Source organism: Anser cygnoides, chromosome 5 (genome assembly GCF_040182565.1).
Source record: "Anser cygnoides isolate HZ-2024a breed goose chromosome 5, Taihu_goose_T2T_genome, whole genome shotgun sequence".
Lineage (NCBI taxonomy): Eukaryota > Metazoa > Chordata > Aves > Anseriformes > Anatidae > Anser > Anser cygnoides.
Window position 1 is genome coordinate 3942407 of NC_089877.1, and position 20347 is coordinate 3962753.

The following is a 20347-nucleotide window of genomic DNA, read 5'->3' on the forward strand; positions in this document are numbered from 1 at the left end:
ACCTTGCTCGTTATTATCTGAGTGGGAATAGCAGCTTTGAACATCATATGATCTCTGAAATGGTACCTTTTTTCATTAGAAAGCCCCCTGCTGAACACTGACCAAATACATAGCTTTTTTTCTTGCTTAAGGTACTGTTTAAAAATATATATATCTGTTCCTTTGCTACTTATTAGAAGAAAACCAAAGTGTTACATTCCACTTATTCGCAAAAGGCTGTCCTAAGACAATGGTGTGCTTGCAATAGCAGGGAACTGAGGCGGCAGCGCGGAGGGAGGGCTGCCAGGGCCGCTGAGGGAAGAACCGCCGCCACGAAGCCAGCCCTCGGCCGTGCGGTGCTGCTGTCCCCGGGCCTGCTTACCACTTGGGAAACTGCCGACCCGCTTATGCTGAGCAAACCACACTCTCATAATGGTCCGGACAGGGTTTCGGCCCCACACGGCTGCCCTGGTCCCAAGGAACCCCTTGCTCTGGGTGAGGGCAGCTGGAACTCCAAGGGCACGGCACGCTGGTTCTGAGGGGCCTGGGAGGTCCCGTCTGGCTGAAGACGTGTTCTGAGTCACATGGGTGATCTCAGACCCCATCCAAGCAGCACTTCTCGTGCGAGGGGGTCTGAGGGTTATCCAGAACCTGCATTTTGAAACCTGCAGCATCTTCCAGATGCAGGAACCGCAAATTCACAAAATGAACCCTGCAAGCAGAATTGCATGGAGACACCACTTCTAACAAGTCCTCTGCTGCGTATGAGGGTATGCAGCTCATATTTAGAGAGCCAGTTTTTGGGGGGGTGGGTAATGACTCACTGGTGTCCAGGGCTCCTATCTAAAAATACAATTCTCATCTGTAGGTCTTAGTTTTCATAAGCGCTATTTTCATTCATCACTAGCACTAATCTTACACAGGTCTCAAATGCAAATTTGTATTTGCGCCATTCCGCATCTCAGAATAAGGCAGTCTTTTCTCATGATGTGCTGTGTATCGCATTTCTCAGACTTCCCCGTCTTTCCCTCTGTCCCAAAAGTGTGAGTATTTCTCTGTGGCTGCGTGTGTGGAATTTCTCACGGGACCCCTGGCAGAACCAGCGTGAGTGGCCATTCTGGGCTGCATGTGTGGTAGTCAAAAACAGGTTTAAGTTTTCACGTAATTATTGCATATTTGCCACTGGCATCAAAAGAAAAGTTTGTGAGTATTGACTTTGCAAGTGTCGCAGAGCGTGCTGCAGCAGAGCAGGAGGGCTCTTTAAGTCTTAAGAGTTTTTGAATGTTACTTGACCTGTCTCCGTGCTGCTGAGACCACTTTGATAGCAGATGGATCAATACCTCACTGTTTGTGTAGAGGTGTCTTAAGTGCTATTGTCATCTGCTTGCAGATCTGACAAAGCAATTATTACTGTATGAGTGGTAGGTTTTACATGTGCTGAGCATTAGCCACCACTGGGTCACCCTGGTTTCTAAGGAAAGCAGCAAATGTCACACTGCAGCGGCACTGACTTGTTCTGCTCAGGGTAAGGGGCTGTTAATAATTCCATTATAAAGCTGCTACTTTCTGGGACATCCAACTTGCTACAGAGATGGTGGCTTAACTTTGGGTAAGAGTATACAACCAGTGACACCTGCTGCTCTAGCCAGGGCCCCCTCTCATCTCCTTTGCACTGGTTAAGCCCATGGCACGCTTATTACAGGCCCATCCTTGTCATTTGTAGTAATTGACCCTAGTAAAAATAACAGTAACAAAATAAAATCAAGGTTCCAGAGAAAAAGGAGTTCTGGCCTCTCAGTAAGTTTTTCCTCTTTTGTCATCTCCTCTCCCCTTCCTCCCCCACAGTGCAATTCTGGTTTATTTTACCATCCTCTATAAAATCTGCTCCTGCCTCCCTCTTGGACTGAGAAGGGCGATGGGTCCCTCACCTGCGTCGGTGCTGGCCGTGGGCTGACCAGCAGAGGGGAAACCTGGAGACAGCAGCGTGGGGAAGGCAGCACCAGCCCGGGAACTCGAGTATCCTGTCACCACCTCTCGCCCTGCTCGTGCTTGCTTTGCAGCCCCAGCAGGGATTTCCGGAGAGAAGAGGCCTGGCTTCTCACTGCCCGCTACAGGGGTACAAGAGGAGGTGGGGGGCGCTGCCTTGGTGCCTCCGAAGCAGGGTGGCTTCACTGCTGGCAGGGAGCCTCTGGTTGGGGTACTCTCAGCAGTCCAGCAGGCTTTTGAGTAGCATCGATTTTAGAGCAGCCCAGAGATGGCTCTAGCCTTCAGCGGGGCCTCTGTGGCCAGTGGGGTTTACAAAGGAGGGAAACCAGCGGCATACCCCATCTTGTACACCCACACCCCTTCCCCCCCCCAGCTTGATCTGGACAAGCTGTTGGACTGGGGTGCGCACACTGGTGTCCCTTCTGATCTTTGTAATTGCCTGTGGCTGGTAATTAACAGCGCAAGGGTACTACTAATGAGGGGAAAAAATGTTGAAATTGCTGCCAGTTTATTCTGCTGCAAAATGTTAATTAAAAAAAGTCTGGTGCTTTGTGTCAGTCCTACCCTTAGGAAAGAAGTGTTGTGTTCCTGCAAGTGCCGCGTTCCTGCCTACCCTGCGACAGCAAATGAAGTGTATGTTTACGTTCCTTTGGCCTTCAGCTTCCTGCAATGGGAGCTCCTTGTAATGAAGGCCGCAGCAGTATTTGCTCACAGATCTACCTCCAGCTCACAGCGCTGCCCCGAATGCAGGCAACCTCTTCAAGCTGTTTGAATATTTTCTAACGTGCCTGCTGTGTTCGTGTTGCAGGTGTGCCGATGTTATCTGTACAACCCAAAGGGAAACAGAAGGGCTGCGCTGGCTGTAACCGGAAGATCAAGGACCGGTACCTGCTGAAGGCCTTGGATAAGTATTGGCATGAAGACTGTCTAAAGTGTGCCTGCTGCGACTGTCGTCTTGGAGAGGTTGGATCAACTCTTTACACAAAAGCAAATCTCATTCTTTGCCGCAGAGATTACCTGAGGTAAATAGAGGAATGTACCCTGGGCTCTTCCCAAAGCCTCTCAGTTTGCTGCCAGCTGTTTGTCTTTCTAGCCCCCTACTGTGAAAATGTGTACTTGTGCATGGTCAGCCCTGCCCAGAAGAGGCTGGAGTTCTTTCCCTGTCTGAGCGTGGCTCTTGGTTTGCACTAAACATACTTAGTAGTCAGTGCGGTGTCATCCTATATTTAGGTCAAGGTAGGAAGTGGATGGCGTGACTTAATTCTTATTTTGAACCAACAAAAATCAAAACGTGCTTGCTGAGAAAATTAAGACCATTAATTCTTCTGGCATATCTATGATGTTATTTATGCTCCTTTACGACTGACATTCTATGATTCTGTGATCTGACCAGACCTTTAACTTTTCTTTTTCTCTTTCAGTGCTGACTTTTACACAGACTTTTAGCGCTTATATTCAGTCAGGTTCCTCCCGTGGGGCTCTTGTCTCTTTGCTAAGTAAACAGAGCAAAACACTCCAAAATTACAGATCAACTTCAAAAAATTTTTTGTTCATGAGGTAGTCTGCAGAGACCAATGCTAACTCTGAGTTAGAGCTACCCTGACAGTCTGTGTCTGCAATACATAACAACACATGGGATTTTTTGCCTAGTATGTATAGGGTTTTTGCACAAAATACTTTAGATAAGCACAAATGAATTTTAGTAAGGCAGCAGCCCTAATGCAAACGTTCTTATGAGGGTCACACTGCAAAACACTGCAAGTTTTATTTTTCCTTTAGAAGAATGTACTTGATCCCCAGCTAGTGTTTGTTTTCTTTTTTTTCCCTAAAGCACTGACACTATTTCTTGTGCAACCTCAACCAGCAAACACACCTGAAGCAAAACAAAACCCACCACACTGGTTTCAGAAAGGGAGGTACATTGCTGGCTAACCTTTTGGTGTGCAGGTGATGCCTAGGTTAGTCCCAATGATCAGATACTTCATGTGTTTCAGTGTAAAACATATTCCTGAAAATCTTTAGTAAAGTTTTCTAAGCAAACTTAAACAAGGAGGTTTCTCTTTCTAAAACAAGATGGAGCCAAATAGAAGAAATAAGTCTAATAGCTGCTGTACGAGAGCTGCCACCTTGCCTTTCAGCAAGGCACTATACAAAAACATCCTATCCACACAAGGATTTTTGCTCACTGTTAGAATGTGTTAACTGCTAATCACAGAAACCCCCGAAGTCTTTCAGAAGAGCTGCTTCTAGAAATAGTCTTTCTTCTGGAAAGTATAGGCTGCATTAGTTTCTGGAATGTTTCTTTATATGTGGTGGTCTTAAAACATATACCTTGTTTGCACCCAGCTTGCCAAGCAATCCAGGTTTCTCCATCAGTCATCCTCCTCTTCATTATTTATCATTTGTGTAGACTTTGTCATATGTGCACTTGATTACTTAGTTTTAAAAACAAAACAATAACAACAACAATTTTATTCTGACCTGAAAGACAGATATTCAGTGTTCCTCCATGTGTTGCAGAACCCTACTGGAAATTCATCAACTAGGTGGTGATTCCCATTCACATTTGCTTTTTGAGACCTACAAGCTACCCATCCATTTAATGATCACTGTATTGATTTATATTTGTTTTAGTTTCATAAAAAAAATAATTTGCAGCATCAAATCAGACATGTTAGAGTACCAAAGGATAGCAATATTGATGATGTTAAACTTGGAAGAACTTTTTATCGCTGCAGTTGTGGAGCATCTCTTTCTTTCTTTGGTTTATCTTGAGAATACTGCTTTGAGGTAGAAAAGCTTAATCTGTGGTCTTCTCACTGGGCCATGGATGACAAGACTTTGGGGGGCACGTGAGAAGTCTGTGCTAGAGGTAGGAAAGAAGCCAGGAGTTGCAGACTCCAAGAAGCAGCCCACGTCCCAGCTTTGACAAGAGAGGGCAATTCATGATGTGAAATGTGGAAGGCAACAGTTGAGGATAGTGTTTTACCATGGCCACACAGCTTCTCTCACAGCAGCAGTGTATGTTTGAAACAAACTTGTCCTGGACCTGAAAAGGTTTGGTAGGCTCCTCTGCCTCTATTTGTTGGGTTAGAGAAATCCCTGACCAGCCAAGGAGGGGGGGAGTCTGTTACTGTTTGTACAGAATGGTTACATTGTGAAGAGAAGGCTTATGTGGTCCAGCAAAACTGAGCTAGACATTCTCTGTGCTAAAGAAATGTTAGGTATTATGAGTAAAACTGGGGGTCACCTATCTGTACTGCAGGAGGGTACCAAATGCTTTAGCTGGCTGCACAGTCTCCTGTACACCTCTGGCTAGTCTTAACATTCTCAGGTGATGCGTGCATGCGTTACGGTGCCAGATTATTTTTTGGGGGGAGGGAGTTACTACGTCCTACTCTATTTTCTACCGTCTGAATTTAGTCTCTTAGAGCACCTTTGACCGCTAGAAATATTTTACTTCTGTTGCTGTTGGGAGGTGCACTGTAATTGTCATAACCCAGGAAACTTGACCAAGAGTTGGGTAGGAAGGAATAGCATCAGTTCTGTAATGCAGCTGTTAACTGGCATTCAGCTGTTAGCCAGCTTTACAGCTGTGATGTTTTGTGTTCTTGCTAATTAAATTCAGGTTGATACTCACTTTGGGGGTTTCTGCTGCACTCTTGGGTTCTGTCCTCCTGCTGATAAGGAACCCTTTCAGGGTCCTAGAATAGCAGTAAGGAGCAGTGCCATACAACCCTGTATTTTATGGAAGCATAAAGCATTTTTTTTTTTTTTTTTTTTTTTTTACTTTAAAACATCTCCTGTTGCCTTCTACGCATGGTATTTCTTTCTCTCCCAATTTTAACTATTAATTCTATTAATAGAATGAACTGAAGTTGCTGCCACCATCCTCCATTCTGTCAGTTCACTCCTGGTAATTTGAATTTTTCTTCTTGTAGAATTACCCATTTCCATCATATTTAATTCCTTCCCCTTAATAGTTCTAGAGTCTCTATCCACATCTTTTTTACTTTGCTAAACAACTCATGATATTTATTCTACTCACCAAATTTTAGCAGAATTCATTGCTAAAAATAAGTTTTTGTACCTCACGCTGTACTCACATCAAGAAGTGAGTGCTGTGCTTGGAGGACAGTCAGAGAAATTGTTGACCACTTCTTCTGTATGCCTTGAATGAGGCCAGTGTCAAATATCGTGCTGATGTTTAGTAGGTCAACCATCACTTAAAAAAACTAAAAGCTAGACTGATTTTGAGGCCATAATTGTAAATACCTGCATCTTTCTTATCAAAAGTCCAAAAGGAATATACTTGTGTAAAGACCAGGAGGAAAACTTTGGTGTTTCACAGTCTCCTTACAGACTGCTGTTTCTTGCCCACCAGATGAATGAGTCGTTGGGGCACACGTGCTTCGTCAGGTGGTGCTTTCCCCCGCCCTGCTCGGGGTCTCCTCTGCAGCCACCGCCAGGGTTGGGCTCAGGGACAGATGTTAGGGCTTCTGTCACCGGCACGGGGCATGGCACTGGGATGGGAGCGGCTGGCTCCTGCCCCGCCGTGTGACAGCCAGCTGTGGTGGTGGTGCCGGTGCTGCCTGGCGCTGGCCGCCTTGCGCAGTCATCCTCGGCAGGCAAATCTTTGAAAATCTTTCAAATGTATTTCAGGAGCTGCTAGCAGCCCACGGCCTGATCATTTGTTTCGAAAGATAAACTGTCGTCATTGCTTGTGAAGGAACATTTGTTAACCTTCACATTTCATAAAACACTTTCTTGCTCATTTTTTAATCATGAAAGATGAAATTGGATCTCGAGTTGTTATCCTTGCGGTATCACCTCAGTCTCCAGCTGTGTCAAGATGTATCTTTCGATACATTTCATCTGAGCAAATAGATTTACCATTTGTTTCATAATCACAGTTTCAGCATTTCTACCTCTAATTATTTTTGATAAGCAAATGCTATTGGAGAGGCTGCTTCTGGGACGGAGCAGCTTAGCGTGCGGCTCGGAAGGCTCCTCGCAGCCCCGTGCAGCAGCATCGCGTCCGTCTTCCTGCGCGCAATTAAACATTCACCCAGCTCTGGGTCACAGGCACGGCTTGGGTGTCGCACCGGGATTTCCCGGGAGGATCTGACAACGTACGTTTCGCTGTGATGTGCTGATGAAGAATGTCGTTTTTCCTTTTTACTCGGCATGGTGCCCTCACATGAGGAAAGGAGGGTCAGGATCACTTTGACAGGGGCAGAGCAGTTGCTCCAGTGTGTTTGCTATGCTGGTGTTGGGAAAGTTTTTCGTTGCTTAAATTGATTAGGGCTTTAATTAGACTCTAAAGAAAGCTCAAAACCTGCATTAAAAAATGATGGTGAATTGGTAAGAGAAAGGACTTCCCAGAAAATCCTGATATTGTCCTCAGTGGATTTTGTAGAAATTCTTTTCCCCAGCTGCCCACAGGTTTTGCTCAGCGTTGGAAACTCAGCATGGCTCGATGCTGCAACCCGAGTGTGGTGTCAGCGCCTGGAGCAGGCAGAGCAGCCCTGGGCACCCCAACAGCCCCTGGCACTGGCACACTGCAGTGCTGTTTGCATCTTGGAGGCTTTAACTCCACCTTTACTGCACGCCACCGCGGGCATCTCTGAGGCCACAAGAGTCACCTGTCCAGCGCTGGGGTTTCCAGTTGTTGGATGCTGGGTTTTGTTCCGTTTGAATGTCACTAGCAGGTTCACTATGTTAGTGAATCGCTCTGGCAGCCCTCTAGATGTTCTGTTCTGATGTATCTGATACTGTCCGGTCTCCTGCAAAGGTGCAGGGTGTAATTTTGTTGTGGATTATGAAAAGCCATTTTACACAAACGCGGGCGCCTTGCTGACTGGCACAGAAGGATGCAGGCAGATGCCCTCCTGCTGGTCTCCTTGGTCCTTCCCCAAGTCGGGAATGAAAGCCCTGAAGCAGCTGGGTTTTTAAGCACAGGCTTTCAGAAACTGAAGAAAATATGCTGAAATTTGCAGAACTTAAGCTAACGTCAGACATCAATAATGTTCTGAATGAAGCTGCTGCATCTGCAACCCCTTGAAGCAGGGAGGAAGGAGGAAGGTATTTCAGATTTTTTTCCCCTAAAGGGGCACAGTGTGCATGCGTGCACTGAGAGCGTGCACTACCTGCTTTTCACGGGACACGTTCAGTGTGGGAGGGGAGGCAGAAATGCAGTGTGCCTGAACAAATGGTGTCTGCTCAGAGCCTGCAAGCGCTGCTAAATCGAAGAGCTGTTCTTGTATCGCAACAGGGAGCGTCTTGCATGCTACATAGGATACACTTCTACACTTGGTATCTGTACAGATTAAGGAGGATTAATTAGGCTCAAAATACAATGTGTCTTGGCATTGGCAGCATTGCTGTGCTTAGTGATGTTAAAACACAGCTTTTTTTCTTCATAGTATCTGGTCCAGGAGTTCCTCACAGCCTGTGCTTTTCAGGATAAACAAGCAACGTATGTTTTGTTCACTTGCTTTTTTCCTTTTTTTTTTTTTTCCTCCGCAACCTCCCAGTTGGAGGTGGAAGGCTTATGTGGAGTATTTTTCCCGGCTGTGATATGCTGCCGTGCCTCTTGTGCTTTCAAACTTGCAGTTTTCTGACTGCTGTTCTTAAACTCTCCTAAGAGGAGGTGCTCAACAAGTGCTCAGCAGTTGCAGAGGCAGCCAAGATGGGTTTTAAGGCCACTGGCATCAGTTACGCTACAGGAAGGCTGGGGCAGGAGAGGAAGACCTGTTAAGAGCCCAAGCTCCACTGTAAATATCTCTAGAAAATATGGAGGAGGAGACAAAAGGAGTAAAAATAAGTGAACATTCGTACGAGTTCTTCAACTGAAAACACATGCCCTTGAGCAACCTTGAAGTTTATGCCCAGTAATCTCAGAGCTAGTGCGGTCGCCCAGCCAGGGGGCTTTGTTTTAAGTCCTCTCGTTACGCTGTCCGGGAGTGACAAACCCTTGGGCACGCAAGATGGAAATTCCTTTGGACTGAACTTGAAGGCATCGTGAGAGGACAGCCTGACCAGCTTCATCAGTATCAAAATGCATTTCCTTTCCTTCAGCTGACGTGACCTCCCACTGCAGCACTGACAGCAGCCTCCTGGAGAGGAGGGTGCACCAGCTATGATGTGTTTACCCTGCTGAAATGCCACTCGCAAAGGCTTTCTCTGAATCTTACACGAATGCTGATTACAGGGAAGTTGGGAACCTCAGGTCTGAAGTCGCTTTTAAGCTTCCCCTTTTTATCTTTCCAAGTGATGTTCAGGCTTCCCTGCAATTATTGGCGTGTTCAGTACTCTGCTCAAATCAGACTTGTAGCTCAGTATATTTATAATACACTCAGACAGGAAAAATACTGATTGAAAGCTTGTGAAAGCTATCCTCACTGTAAGGCGAGTTGGTTTGTTTCAAGTAGTACAGGGGGAAATCCTTTCTTCTTGTAGCAATGAGTTCCCGGTAGGTAAAGTGAGTCTGGTTCTAAGCGGTCCTGATGGATCTAGGAAATAAACAGCAGCAGACAGGAAGGGAAGGGGGTATGGGAAAACTTGTTTTACCTACTAGCTGGAGAGAGGGTATGAGCATGGGATCCGTACCTCTTCAAAAACCTATATATCCAGATAATTGGGTATACAGATATATAGAGAAATATGTAGTTGTGCAGGTAACTACTTGCATGTAAAAATGTAGGTACTTATTTGTAGATAAGTGTTTATTCCTTTTCCAACTCATAATTCTCAGCTTTCACTGTTGACAAAGCCTATTGTTTTGGGGAATTATCGGTCTCAACTCAGCAGTTTAATTTTGAAGTTGGCTTGTTCTGGTATTGTTTGAAAAACAAAAAACAAAAAAGATCTCACAACCCATCCATTCTGTACCATTCATTATTTACAAGTGCTTATCCTGGTCCCTCTTTTTTGTTTCCTTTAGTGAAGTCAACAGCTCCAAAATTTTTACTCTATGCAGAGGGAAGATTCTTCTTTCTTGCTTGCAAGCTACAAGCTAGCCAGACACCAGGCCAGAGAGACGGAGTGAGGATTCCCTCCTTGCAGCCAGTGACTAACACAGATCGTTGTTTGTAGTGATGACAGAAATAGGTAATTGGTTTCTCAGTTCAGCCAACTTGCACATTCTGGTCTGAGAAGGAAAAAAAAAATTAAAAAGGTGCTAAATTTAATGTCATCTTATAAGAAGTTTCTACCCATTTTCCTACACTATGGACCCTTTGCCATTCTCTTCTCCCCCCAGACCTGCTGAGTGCTGATGACTTTAGGTATACCTTGAATTAATACCTTGAACTAACTTCAGGTGCATTCACAGAGCTCATGAGGTCTGGATCATCGTGTGGAAGACTATACTTCAGTCCAAACAAGACTTTACATAAAAAACATCCTTCAACAGTTGCATACCGCTTCCAAGTGCACTCCCCTCTTTTCCCATTAATTCATTTGCATTCACTGCTGCTGCTGTATGCCAATTAGCTTTAATTTTTACTATACACACTGACATCAATGGCCAATGAGAACAGCGCGTAGCAGGGTTTTTAGTGTGCCTATAAACTACAGAAAATTGTCCTTGGACAAACTCCTGCTTTTAGACCGGCTGACAACAATAGACATGGTTAAGTTCAGGCTAAGAGCCATTAAACATAATTACTACCACAGGGTAAAAGTTTAATTGTGTTAAATTTTAAATCTGCATAGTCTGTGCTTATTTACAAGCTGGCTAGGTTGTCTTGTTACATAAGGGGGAATAAATCTGTACTTAAAAATTGTTGCCTTTTATCTTCAAAAGCAAGATTGAAAAAAATGGTATTTTTAGAAGCAGCAAAACAACTCCAGACTGAACCCTTTCTGTATTTCCAGCTTCTTTTATGCCAATGGCACCAAGCTGGTAAGTAGATGCTGAGCATCTTCCGATAGATTTTTCTAATGCGCTTAAACTTTGTGTGCGTGAGTGTGTGAGAGTATTGCATCTGTTATGAAGGTGTCTGGGGGACAGAATGCAGATCAGTGTGTTCATGTGGGGTTATTTTAAATTTAACCGCAGATGGGGCTTGTGGTGGAAGATTTTGTTCTTCTACCTCCTCCAGCAATGTTAAGCTCCCCACCTCAGAAAGTTTCAGCTCAAGTAGCTGCTGGGTAAGTAGGTATCAGAGGTGGCAATATTTTTTTTACAGGCGAGGAAAAAAGGCAAAAGTCCATGTTCATTTTGCTTTTCTTTGAGCAGATTAAAAAAATGTTTGTTTCACGTTCACTGAGCTACAAGTTGCAGCATATTTTTAGAAGCATGCTGAATATACAGGGCTCTAAATCACACTCTGAAAAGCAGATTAAAATTAGGAAGTGCTAGAATAAGTGTGAAATGTTCATCGGTTGGGAAAGGCAGGGGATGGAGTACTGTGAAACTTGATAGAAGAGAAAAAGATTAGCGTACGGACTAGCTGGGAGCTACGTTTATGTAGACATTAGAAGGCAGCACGATTTCAGCTGGACAGAACATAAGCTTCAGATCTTATGCAAACAGTCAAAGCTGTTTAACAATTGGTTTACCCCCAGCCCCCTGAAAGGAGACAGGTGAATACGATGCCAAATACATTTTTCATGTTTCTTAAGCTAACTGTTTAAATAGTTAAGTGAACATCTGTCCAAATTTCCCCATCATTTCCATTTAGAAAAGTCTCCTATTTGAAGGCTGAAGAAAAGCGCCTGCTTAACAATGCAAATGGTGCTGTCTGGGGCCCCTTTATTTTGTTTAATCTAGATTGAGCTCCACACAACTGTGATGCTAATGAATAATGGATATTTTATACTTGTACGCGTAGCAGTGCTGGGCACAGAGCAAATCTAGGATTAACCTCCCAGTTTCCCTGCCTAATGTATTGGGCTCTTTTTTTTTTTTTTTTTTTTTTCCAAGTTTGCTGTGACTTAGGCACTCTAAAAACGTATGCCAGGTTTTGTGGAAAATGGCAAAACCACAGCAAAGCTGTCAGGTTTTGCTGTGCTGAAGGGAGGCACTCGTGCAAGGGAGCACGCTGGGGGAGGGAGGGAATGCGGATGTCTGTATTAGGCTTGATTTGCGAGCGGGTGCTGAATGAGGGCCCGAGCATTTCAGGGTGCAGCCCCAAATGTTTTTCAGCACCGCGTGTTGTCGGCTGGGTCTGCTGGCGGCAGGCAGCGAGCACGGCACGCAGCTGCAGCCCTGCCTGCCTGCGGCAGTGGCGAGCACAGCCGGAGGAAGGGGCCCCCCGCTGCAGGTTGCTGGGCCTGAGTTTGTCAGTGCGATGGGGCTGGTGCAGCCAAATAGCTGGGGCTTTCCTCTGCCTTTCAGTCCTCCTGTGATGGAGTCTTGAGGAAGGATTTTGGAGCACTCCCTTTGCAATTTTTCTCTCCTGCCCCCATTGTGGCACAATTGCTTCCGTTTGGTTTCTGTTGTTTCAGGGAAAATGTGCTGCTGCTTCTTCATAGGAAGTCTCGGGCTTTTCCCAACGGGTAGGGCGAAAGGCCGCTGGTACCACTTCCCATGAAATATAAAGGGGAGCCTTTTTCTCTAGCTCAGGAGCAAGCTAACTTTGGTGGCACAGCACAGTGAGGGTGAGAGAGTTATGTGGAGGTTTCTATAACATTGCTGAGTGGTTTAGTTCACAATTACTGGCCAGTAATAATTAGTATTGATTAGCTTGGCAAATTGCAGGTTTAGAAATTGGTTATAGATTTTCCTGGTGCTCCTCGTCTGTGTGCTGTGGAATAAGCCAGAACCAGTGGCTTGAAACGAGCCCTGAGTCCAGACTTGTATGCGGGCAGCGACGTGTTGTACGCGTGGAGCGGGTGGGGAGCCGCAGCCGTAAGTCAGGAGACACCTTGTTCTGCAAGCGCAGCTCTCGTCATCTCCGAAGCAAAGTAACTGACCACGTCTGTATTGACCACAGATGCAGGTGGAACGTGGTTGTGTTGGCCTGTTGATTCACGACCCAGCCGCTTTGCCTGGCTTTCGCGTGGTGGCGGCGTGCCGCCCCCAGCGTGTACACGGGCCTCGGGGGCTTCTCGGAGATCAGGGCCGGGGGAAGGGTGCTGCCGTCTTGGTTGAGTCCCCCGGCAGGAGCTGTAACAGCAGCAGACATCTGGGGAGACAGATAGTGAAAGGCAAGATGAAAGTGGCAAAGCTTCCAGTGCTGTAGGGCTGTCCTCGAGCACCAGGGAGCTGAAGTGGAACGGCTGAACATGCTGGCCGGGCCTCGGCAGAAGGGCTTAGCTGGCTCCCAGGAGGGACGTGGAGGAGGGGGCACAGCCAGGGACGAGGGCTTGCCCTCCTTGAGATGCTTTGCCAAATGCTCTGGTGCTCGTCGCCAGAGAAATTGTGCTTTTGCCTCTTAAACAGCAGGTGAGCGAGGCTCTTGGCAAGCACCGCGGCAGCACTGCTGGCCAGGGGTGCCAAGGCTCGCCAGCCTGTGGCCACGGCAGGGAGGAAGGGCAGCTCTGGGCACCTTCCCCCAGCCCTGGGAGCAAAGATAGCTTTTGACTGAAATTTTGTGAGCCCCGAAATAGCGCGCCGAGTGTTTAATGCTGTTCTCCATTAGACAGCAAATTAGCCCTGGGCTTGCAAACCAAATGAAGTTTTCATCTTGACAATCAGAGCCTGCTCACCAGGCAGTTTTAGCCCAAGTTCCCGCACACTGGTTGGTCAGCGAAATGGAGACTGCAACTTCTATTTATTGGTGCAATACAGTATTTGATACTGCTAATTACACTTAATTAGTCCTTCCACCATTTAATTAAAATGGCTTCTAATGATTGTGCTTCTTTGGCAGGCTCTTTGGTACCACCGGGAATTGCGCTGCCTGCAGTAAACTGATCCCTGCCTTTGAGATGGTGATGAGGGCCAGAGATAATGTTTACCATTTGGACTGCTTTGCCTGTCAGCTCTGCAACCAGCGGTAAGGACACAATTATTATACACACAAACATGAGCTAATTTATACCTTTGCCTGCAAAACAGAGAAATGTACGATCCACACTACCTTTCTGGGGCTCTCAGCCCACTGGCACAGCTCGGGTTGGCGCAGTGGGCTGCCTGTGTGAGGCGTGTAAGTACCTGTGGCCTTTACTGCAAATCCCCCTGGAGCTGGTGAGAGCTGGGGTGTGAGAGGGGCATAAAAACTGCAGATCTGGATGCTGTTGTACACAGCACAGCTGCTGCTGAATAAAACAAACTGCTTCAGCGTCCTTTCAGCAACTACCCTCTCCGCAGAACACAGATGATGGAGAATGGATGTCCTCTGGCAAACAGATTATTTTGTTTAAATAGGGTTTCTGGCACCCTCAAAACTGGGGATGAGGGAGAAGGAGAAAGAGGGACAAGCAGGAGAACAATACTCTAGATAAGCCCTTTCCAGCACTAGGAACAAGTCCCTTTAGTTGCTGTGTAATTAACAGGGGATCTTGGTGGAACTTTAAATGGGATTTGTGTATTTCTGCTGGGTTTTACCCAGTGGAAAATGCACGTCAAAGTGTGTAATAATGGGCTGCATGCAAAGTTTTCCCGTGGACTTATCTGTAGCTAGCTGAATCTGGGAGGGCTGTGAAAAATTGTCCCAGTGCCCTATTTGTTGGTGATTGTAGGCACAATGGAAGCCCATGGAGTCAGATGTAATTCAGTATCCGTTTTTGATCCAGCCTGGTCAAAGATAGAACCAAAAGCACTTGCTGTTCCTGCTTCTCATTTAGTCAAGCTGTAGTGCCTGCCCAGGAGCCAAAGGCTGTGGTTATGCCACACAGTGCATCTCCTACACTGGTAGAAGATTAAACTACATTAAACTAGAAGGCAATGATTTGGCCTGTGTGAAGGTGTGAGAGAGACAGCAAGGGGCAAAAATGGCAAAACTCATGGGAGGATGGAGACCTTTATTCTGTAAAAGTCAAGCTAAAGCCTGACTTAAAAATTTACCGCTTGCTTGCCGTAAAACAAAAGTCACAGTAGGACATCCAGTGACATAGCTCTACAGGATAGCATACCTGGTGTGTGTGTGGGCATGCAAACCTCCTCCACCTTTCCCACTAACCTAATGGGACCATGCAAACTGGAGCCTGGTCCTTCTTCCCTGTCCATTGACAGGGGTTTTGGTCACTGGGATAAATGGAGCGTGCCACTTCGTGCCAGAGCAGGGAAGAGAAGCATTAGAGGAGCGGTTTGCAGCTCTGGTGGCTGTACTCCATCACGTTATTGAGCACGGAGGCGGTGTTTGCTCGAGGTGGAAAACTCTCCTATTAATATTGGCGGCTTCCCTGCGCGGTGGCAGCACCGAGGCGGCACTGACATCTAGTGGCTCCTGGCCCTGGGCCGCCGCTGCTCGCCAGGAGCATCGCTGAACCGCTCACTTGCCCGCTCTTCGTTTTGCTGCTCTCAGCTACGCTTCTGCAATGGCCGTGGTCGCTGATCAGCAGCATGTGAGTGCAGGCAGAGCTGGGCCGTTCCCTCCCCAAGATGCTGTTCCTTCACGCAGCTGAAATTGCTGCTTTGTGAGGTTTTTCTCCAGAGTTGGGAGCATTATGCAGTGTTGCTGAGCTCGGCCCTCAGGCTCAGGTTTCCTTCCCCAGTGCAGGAGAGGGCTGCTCCCAGACTCCCCCCGACACTAGGAGCGGGGCATCTCAGACGTCCCTCCTAGCAGAGGCAAGCAGCCCCCCTGGTCTGTGTGCACAGCAGTGCTGGGAGCCTGGAGGATGAGGATTTGTCACCACATCCCTACTTTACACTAGCTCCTGTCACGTAAAGGCATAGTACGGCCTAGTTTTCACTTCAGGATGGGAGCTGTTTTCTTTTAAATTTCATCTTACTACAAAGGCTCAGAGGCAGCTCTCTGCCTGTCTTCCCTTCGAGGCTGCTGGCACTGTTATTGCACTCAGAGCGAGGTGCAGTCCTGCTCTGCACCTCACATACCCTGCGTACGCTGCCACTGGCAGGGCCCAGGCAGTCCCACCTGGCTGACAGTAGCTCTTCGGTGCACGAGGGATTTGCCCAGTTTGGGGCAAGATGAGCTTTTCTGAAAGACATGCTGAGTAGACAGCATAGAGCTATGTGTAAGTTGTTATTTTTGGCTTAGGTCCGAAAGCTACAAACACTTACGACTTATCCTCAAGAGATTTGGGCCCGAAAGGGCAGAATGAAAGTGTTCCTGTAACAGCAACACTGCAAGCTGAAGCAGAATCATGGGCTTAAGTAAACCTGAGTCAAAACTGCAAAGGTGGATGCCAAAGCTACTTTGGAATCAGTAACCCTGCCTATTTCTCCAGCTGTGCAAAGATTTGATTGTGAAGACTTCTCTCCTTTAGTTCTCTTCCAGCTTGCTTACCCTTCTTTATTAGCTAGGCTGCGTCTGTGTACAGAGTGTTAAATCCAGTGCAGCAAAATCTCTAACATTTATACAGAGCATGCACTGTTTTCATTAGCTTCAAAACTGGGTTTGCAGGTGCAAAGAGGCAAAGTCTCCTTTCCTGTGAAGGAAGCCCTTCTCCCAAACTGTCAGGGGGTCTCTGGGTGCCCCTTGCTGTGTGTTTCAGTGCTCTCACACGTATGCACTCCAGCTCCCTAGTCCTCCAGCTTCTCTTGCTCCTCGAGACCCAAACCAGGGTAGACATGAGGCAGCTGGTGACGATGCTGGGGACGAGTCATTTTTGTGTTTCTCTTCCGGAGATTTATATTGTACTTAGGGTAACGACAAGCAGCAGAATGCAAGCTGCTGTGTTGTTAATTATAGTGAGTAAACTGCTCGTGGGGAATGTGGTTTTCTGGAGCGTGTGCACAATACAATTTTTAGGTTAAAAATTGTTAATTTAAAGTGAGATTCATTTATAGCTTTGTAATACAGATAAATAGATGAATTTCAGAACTACTAAAGCACATGCCACAGTGGGAAGAAGCTAGGTCTCCAGTGAAATCATATAAAGTGAGAACTGGTTCCCACTTGTCTTTGTACTGTCTTGGCAAATTAATCACCTTATCTGCAGCTTGTCCTCAAGTCAGACGTTTGAAGGAGCTCTAAAATGACCACTCCTGCTCTTGTAGCACAGAACATGCACTTCTGTGGAGATGCTTTGCCCATAGGTACCTGGGTTACAAATCTAGAAAGTGTTTCAGACAAGGAGTAGGCAATGGCCCTGCCAGAGCTCTGCCTACGAGCAAGCAGGAATTTGAGGTCCTCTAAATCTTCTGAGGCTAGGATCACCTCCCCCGATCTTCCTTCAGCGCCCCTGAACGCTCGGCCCTGCAGCGGGGCATCCCTGTGGGCTCAGAGCTGCCCTCCAGCACGAGGCTATGGGTTATGGGACGCAGCGTTTGAGGTCGCACTGGGCTCTGGCCGGCCATCGTCCTGTCAGCATGGTGGGCAAAAACCAGCCCCTGGATTGGGCTCGAAGGGCATTGTGTGTTATCTTAAGAAAAAAAGATTAGCTTCTAATTCCAGAGCAAGCAGACAGGGTGAAAAAGCTATGGGCTGTCAATTTATACCTCTCAGATACTATATGTGGAACTTTTTTGACCTTAATGGTCAAATAAAATTGTTAAATATCACAAGCCTCTCTGTCAACCTCAATACAAACAGAACAATTTACATGGTATATAGAGAGCAGTGCCCTTCGCTCAATGAAGATAAAGGTTAGGAGTCCAGCTATCAGGAAATTTCTATTTATTGTTCAGCACTGTACACAAGGGGGTGAGGAAGGACTTAATAGCCAGTCGTTGCCTGGAAATTAGTGTAAATACTACCTCACCTGAGGGAGCTGTGAAAATATGGATACCAGCACAAGCTTCACATAGGCTCTGCGTAAGATATCACCAGCTTGATTTCCTGAAACCTCCCATCTGCAGGGACATCCTTCTCAGCTGCTCCTGGCCTCCTCCCCCTGCCTTTGGCCCCAAACCGCCTCAGGTACCCTCTGCTCTAGCCCATGGGTGCAGCAAAGGCAAAGTGTTACCTTTGCTATTATAATGGGGTGTCTTTTGCTGGATGAGTTAAACCTGTTTCTTTTTCTTCTGTAATAAAATCACCTGGTTCAAAAAATCCTGTTCATACTGAGACCGGTTGATTCTTTTTATGTTCCAGATTCTGTGTGGGAGACAAATTTTTCCTGAAGAACAACATGATCTTGTGTCAGATGGACTATGAGGAAGGGCAGCTGAATGGGAGCTTCGAGTCCCAGGTTCAATAACAAACCCTGCTTCGCTGGAGCACTGTGGATGGACGCTCGGCCGCACCAGCAGCAAGGCGTCTGTCAGCTTGCCTGCAATATTTTTTTAATTCTTGGTCCAGAGAGGACTATATACATTGTAGTACTTTTCCCCCCCAACACAAAGCAGTTACACTTTTAGATGTACAGTTGTGCCTGCTTAGCTGAGCACTGCATTGCCTGTATGTTTGTGAGTTTTTGGGGTCTGGGGGAGGGCTCTGTACAGTCTGTTTTCTGTATATAAACTGGAACATTTATTTTATGAAAAATGTAATGCAATTTTATTACTGGTGTGAATTAAAAATTATGAATGTTTGCTGGTCATCTTAGCTGTGGTTTGTTCATGCGGTGGGAACCTTTATTTCCTCTGCTTGATGGTGAGTACACTTCTGTAAATACATACACCTATCCCTGGGACTTGTGTGAATAACAGCAGAGGCAGGAGTTCACACGTGTGATCTGTGGGAAGAGTCCCTGCCGCAGGGTTAAACCTTGCAGCGTGAGCTATGCGGAGACTCGTCTCCAAAATGCTGCTGTGCTACACGACAGGAGGGAGGGAGCCCCGTGGGGGTGGTGGTGAGGAGCAGTAGGTTCCACTTGTTGTAGCCCATGCAGACAACGATCAAGTGTTGAGTTAGGGCTGAGCCGCATGGACCTGGGCAGGGCACCTCCAGCAGGAGGGCCTTCACGGGCCTGCTCTGGCCTGAGGCTTCCCCGGCCTACTACAGCCAGAGGCTCCCCCGGGCCTAGCCGGCGGCCCCTAGGGATTGAGCAGAACAATGATTTCAAGGCTTTGACATGCAGTGAGGTTTTCCTGTGGGGCATTGCTTGCCCAGGTCTGTCCAAGGGCTGATGTCAGGGTTGAACACAGCCTGGCATGGCCGTGGCATCCCCTGCCCTGCAGCACTCCTCGCTTACTCCCTGCTGGAGGCTTTGACCTCTGGCATAACAAAAGCGGTTGGATTTGAAACATCTCCCGTAGAAAAGCTCTGACCTGCGTTCCTGCTGCGATGCTTTGTGCAGTGATTTTCAAGGTTATGCAGTTCATGTGCAGGGCCCTGGGCTGTACCAAACAAATTTCTTCGTACACCAAGTGTCACTTCGATGCAGGGCACCAGGAGCTGTAAAAGGTGGCTGAAATTCCATCTGTTTGTTGTCTTGCTTTTTCTTTGTGTTTTCCCCCTTCCCTCAAATAAATGGACACCAACACCTTTTTGTCTGACACGACTTGATTAGTTGTTGGTCCTGAGTCCATCTGTTCTCTGACAGGCCTGCAGTGCACCTCAGCGCTGCTCTGCCAGTTGCGTGGAAAGCTTTCATGTGCGTCTGTGTTCAAAGCTGCCAAACAGAAGCCCCAGAACCTTGGTATGCTTCAAAACATCACCTGGCTCCTATAGGTACCATGAATATGGATTGAGTGCTTTTTTCTTTGCAAGCAGACGTTTTGGCTTGGGAGCCCCCTAATAGCGTATTTTGCCCCATCCCCTTTTCAAAGGACCAGTGGCTTTTTAACTGCTGTTGCCTTTTTGTCTCACTCGGGGTTGAGGTTCTTCAGACTGTTAAGAGAGCGCAGAGCTGAGCAAGCCCTCTTCGTGCAGAGGTTACCATGGCTGGCCACGCCGGGGCTGTGGCAGGAGCAGCCGGGTGCCCAGGCCTCGAGCACCCCGCTGGGAGCAGGCTGCCGGCCCCTCACTGCCTGCGCGCCTGAGGCTGTCGCTGTAACGGCGCGCGGTGGCAGCACACTGCTCCGGTCCTGTGATGAGGATGGGAGCAGTAAGAAAGAAAATAAAGTGTCAACAGCAAAACTAGCTGCACAGCTTATTCAGATTTAGTTCAGAGTCCCAAGGAGCGTTTTTGGCACCAATTTAAAAACAAGAAGTCCTTTGGAGAATGGTACTTAAACCTTCCAGAATGCATTCTTTTCCTTGGCATGGGCAGTCTCCTTTCTTCAGAAGAAAGGGAGGAAGAAAGTGTAACTTTTTGGAGCTGCCTGGCTAATGCTGGCTAACGGCTCCTCAGCTGCCACATTTCCCTCACACAGCTGGAAGAGGCACAGTGACATTATCCCAAAGCCAGGCACCTGCTGGAGAAGGGGGTCACATAAGCAGGAAATCCCAATTCTGAGCCACTGGATGAGTGCAAATGGTCG

At 47.1% G+C, this 20347-nt stretch overlaps 1 protein-coding gene across 13 annotated transcripts in view; it reads left to right on the forward strand.

Annotated features, from left to right (window-relative positions):
• LMO1 (LIM domain only 1) overlaps positions 1–18522 on the forward strand; it is a 68138-nt gene extending 49616 nt beyond the window's left edge. For all 13 annotated transcript variants that reach the window (XM_066997348.1, XM_013189144.3, XM_066997349.1 and 10 more), the window contains 3 exons: positions 2774–2987; positions 13788–13913; positions 18075–18522. In XM_066997348.1, the coding sequence (XP_066853449.1) occupies positions 2774–2987; positions 13788–13913; positions 18075–18180 (446 nt within the window). In that variant the 3' untranslated portion in view covers positions 18181–18522. The remainder of the gene's footprint in view (positions 1–2773; positions 2988–13787; positions 13914–18074) is intronic.
• The last annotated feature ends 1825 nt before the right edge of the window (positions 18523–20347 follow it).